The sequence below is a fragment of the Tasmannia lanceolata genome, unplaced genomic scaffold, assembly GCF_043159265.1.
Source record: "Tasmannia lanceolata isolate RefF3 unplaced genomic scaffold, GAP_Taslan_0.1 ptg000002l, whole genome shotgun sequence".
NCBI classification, from domain to species: Eukaryota; Viridiplantae; Streptophyta; class Magnoliopsida; order Canellales; family Winteraceae; genus Tasmannia; species Tasmannia lanceolata.
In genome coordinates, this window is record NW_027518679.1 from 50,383,029 (window position 1) to 50,385,012 (window position 1,984).

A 1,984-nucleotide genomic window follows, 5' to 3' on the forward strand; every position below is an offset into this window, starting at 1 on the left:
GGAAAGTAAAAGTCTATCATTCTTTCATTATCTTCTTCTCCTTCCTAACTTGGAAAAGTCACCCATAAAAAACCCATGAATTTGTACATGCTACTTCAATCAACAGGATGACGCATAATTCGAACCAGGAAGAAAAAGAAGAAAATCAAAAGAACATGATAAATCTCCAACAACCCAAATTCGTCTGAGCTTGAATCCATTCCTACAAGGCTACTTGGTGAGTCATTTAAACATGATGAGAAATGAAAAAAAGTATCTTTTTTTTTTTTTTTGCATTTTGTCAATAAGGAGGACGACCACCAGTAGCCCAATAAGCCTCAGAAGGTAATTGGCAGTTGTTTAGTAGATTGGGAGGTAGACCATGGAAAAGAGGCGCGTTTGGGTCTGGTAAAAGCTGTTGCTGTTGTTGCTGCTGCTGTTGTTGCTGATGCTGTTGACCTACTAATCCAGGTGATCCAATTGGGCCACAAATTTGGAGTGGCTCTTCCTCTTCTAATGGAAGCCTCTCATAAGCTGCGTTTCCAAACGAAGCCGCCATTATTACAACCGGTCCCGATGCAAGCAAAGCACCCACCACACTCCCGCCGACCACCTGACCTTGTCCTCCGGCCAAATAAATAGTCAATCCGGTAGCCGCAGGCGGAGCTGGTGGCGGTAAGAACGAGCCAGAGAGAGATAGAATTTCAAACCGCCCGTGTAAGGTAACAATAGCACCGGGAGCAGCCGGTTGCCGGAGTGTAACATTAGTGACAGTGCCGCTTCCGCTTAGAATGCAAACGCCTCGCTGCCTCTGGCGGGCGAAATTGGCCATGCTCTCGCCCACATCGCACCCGTTGGCGATCTCCATGACATGGGCTCGCAGGGCGTTGGCACTATCACGGGTTATGATAATTGGGGGTTTGGGCTTGTTCTTGGACCCCGCCGGCCGGCCTCGAGGCCTTCTTGTAATCTCGCCTTCCGCGTTTAGGGTTTCCTTGTTATCATCATCGTTGCTGTTGTTCTGATCTCGGTCGCGTTTCTTCCCTCTATCTAGACCGCTGCTTCCGCTTTGTTCTTCTTCAGAATTTTGCTGTTGGTGGTGGTGTTGGTTGTGGTGGTGGGGGTGATGGAGATCTCTGGTGTGGAAAGGAGGTGGGAGGTTGTGACTTATGGGATCCATGTTTTTTTCCTCTTATATTTCTTCTCTTCTCTATTGAAAACCCCTTCTTCTAGTACAAAATCCAAAGTAGTTTGGAAACTATAGGAAATGAAACAGTAGAGAAAAGGGGAAAAAAAATAGAGGAGATGAAAAGGAAAGCAAAAGAAAAAAGTCTCCTCCACAACGCTTTGTTTTCTATCTCACTAATACAAAGTACACACTAGTTTGAAAGCTAAGAAATGAAACAATAGATCAAAAGAAAAAAATATGGAGAGGGGGAGAGAAAAGCAAGAGAAAAAAGTGTACTCCACAACCCTTGTTTTCTATCTCACAATTTAGATCAATCAATCAAACAATTACTAGCTACTACCCTTCATCAGGAAAGCAAAAAGGATGATGAGCCTTTTTGCAGCACCCACAAATTTTGTAGAGAAATCTTTCATCTTATCTTTCTAACTCTTAAAAACAGCTGTTTTTTAGGTCTTTTGGTTTTTCTATGTTGCTGTAGTTGTGGTGTAGGAGAGGGGAAAGAGAGAAAAGAGAAGGGCAGTTTGGGGTGATTTTTGGGTTATTGTCGGGTTAGGGTTAGGGTTAGGTCAAAGGACCGGATGGATGATGGGTTTGGTTTTGGTAAGAGCGTGCGCATGCGGTGGATGGGCCCACCTCTCTCTCTCTCTCTCTCTCTCTCTCTCTCTCTCTCTCTCTCTCTCTCTCTCTCTCTCTCCGTGAATAATAAGCTTTCTTTGCTTCTCTCTTTTCTCCCCCACCTTCTTCTTCTTCTTCTTTGATCAAGTGCTTGAATTTTCTCACTTTCTTTGGTTTCTCTAAACTTGCAAATAACTCAAA

General features: G+C 44.1%; 1 protein-coding gene across 1 annotated transcript; it reads right to left on the reverse strand.

Annotated features, from left to right (window-relative positions):
- On the reverse strand, positions 1 to 1,647 carry LOC143886510 (AT-hook motif nuclear-localized protein 22-like). The gene has a single exon (XM_077390513.1). It carries the CDS (start codon positions 1,157 to 1,159, stop codon positions 281 to 283), a length of 879 nt encoding a protein of 292 aa, XP_077246628.1. The 5' UTR covers positions 1,160 to 1,647; the 3' UTR covers positions 1 to 280.
- Positions 1,648 to 1,984: the final 337 nt, after the last annotated feature.

Coding starts and splice junctions, on each gene's coding strand:
- LOC143886510 (XM_077390513.1), bottom strand. CDS start 1,159: ATGGATCCCATAAGTCACAACCTCCCACCTCCTTTCCACACCAGAGAT.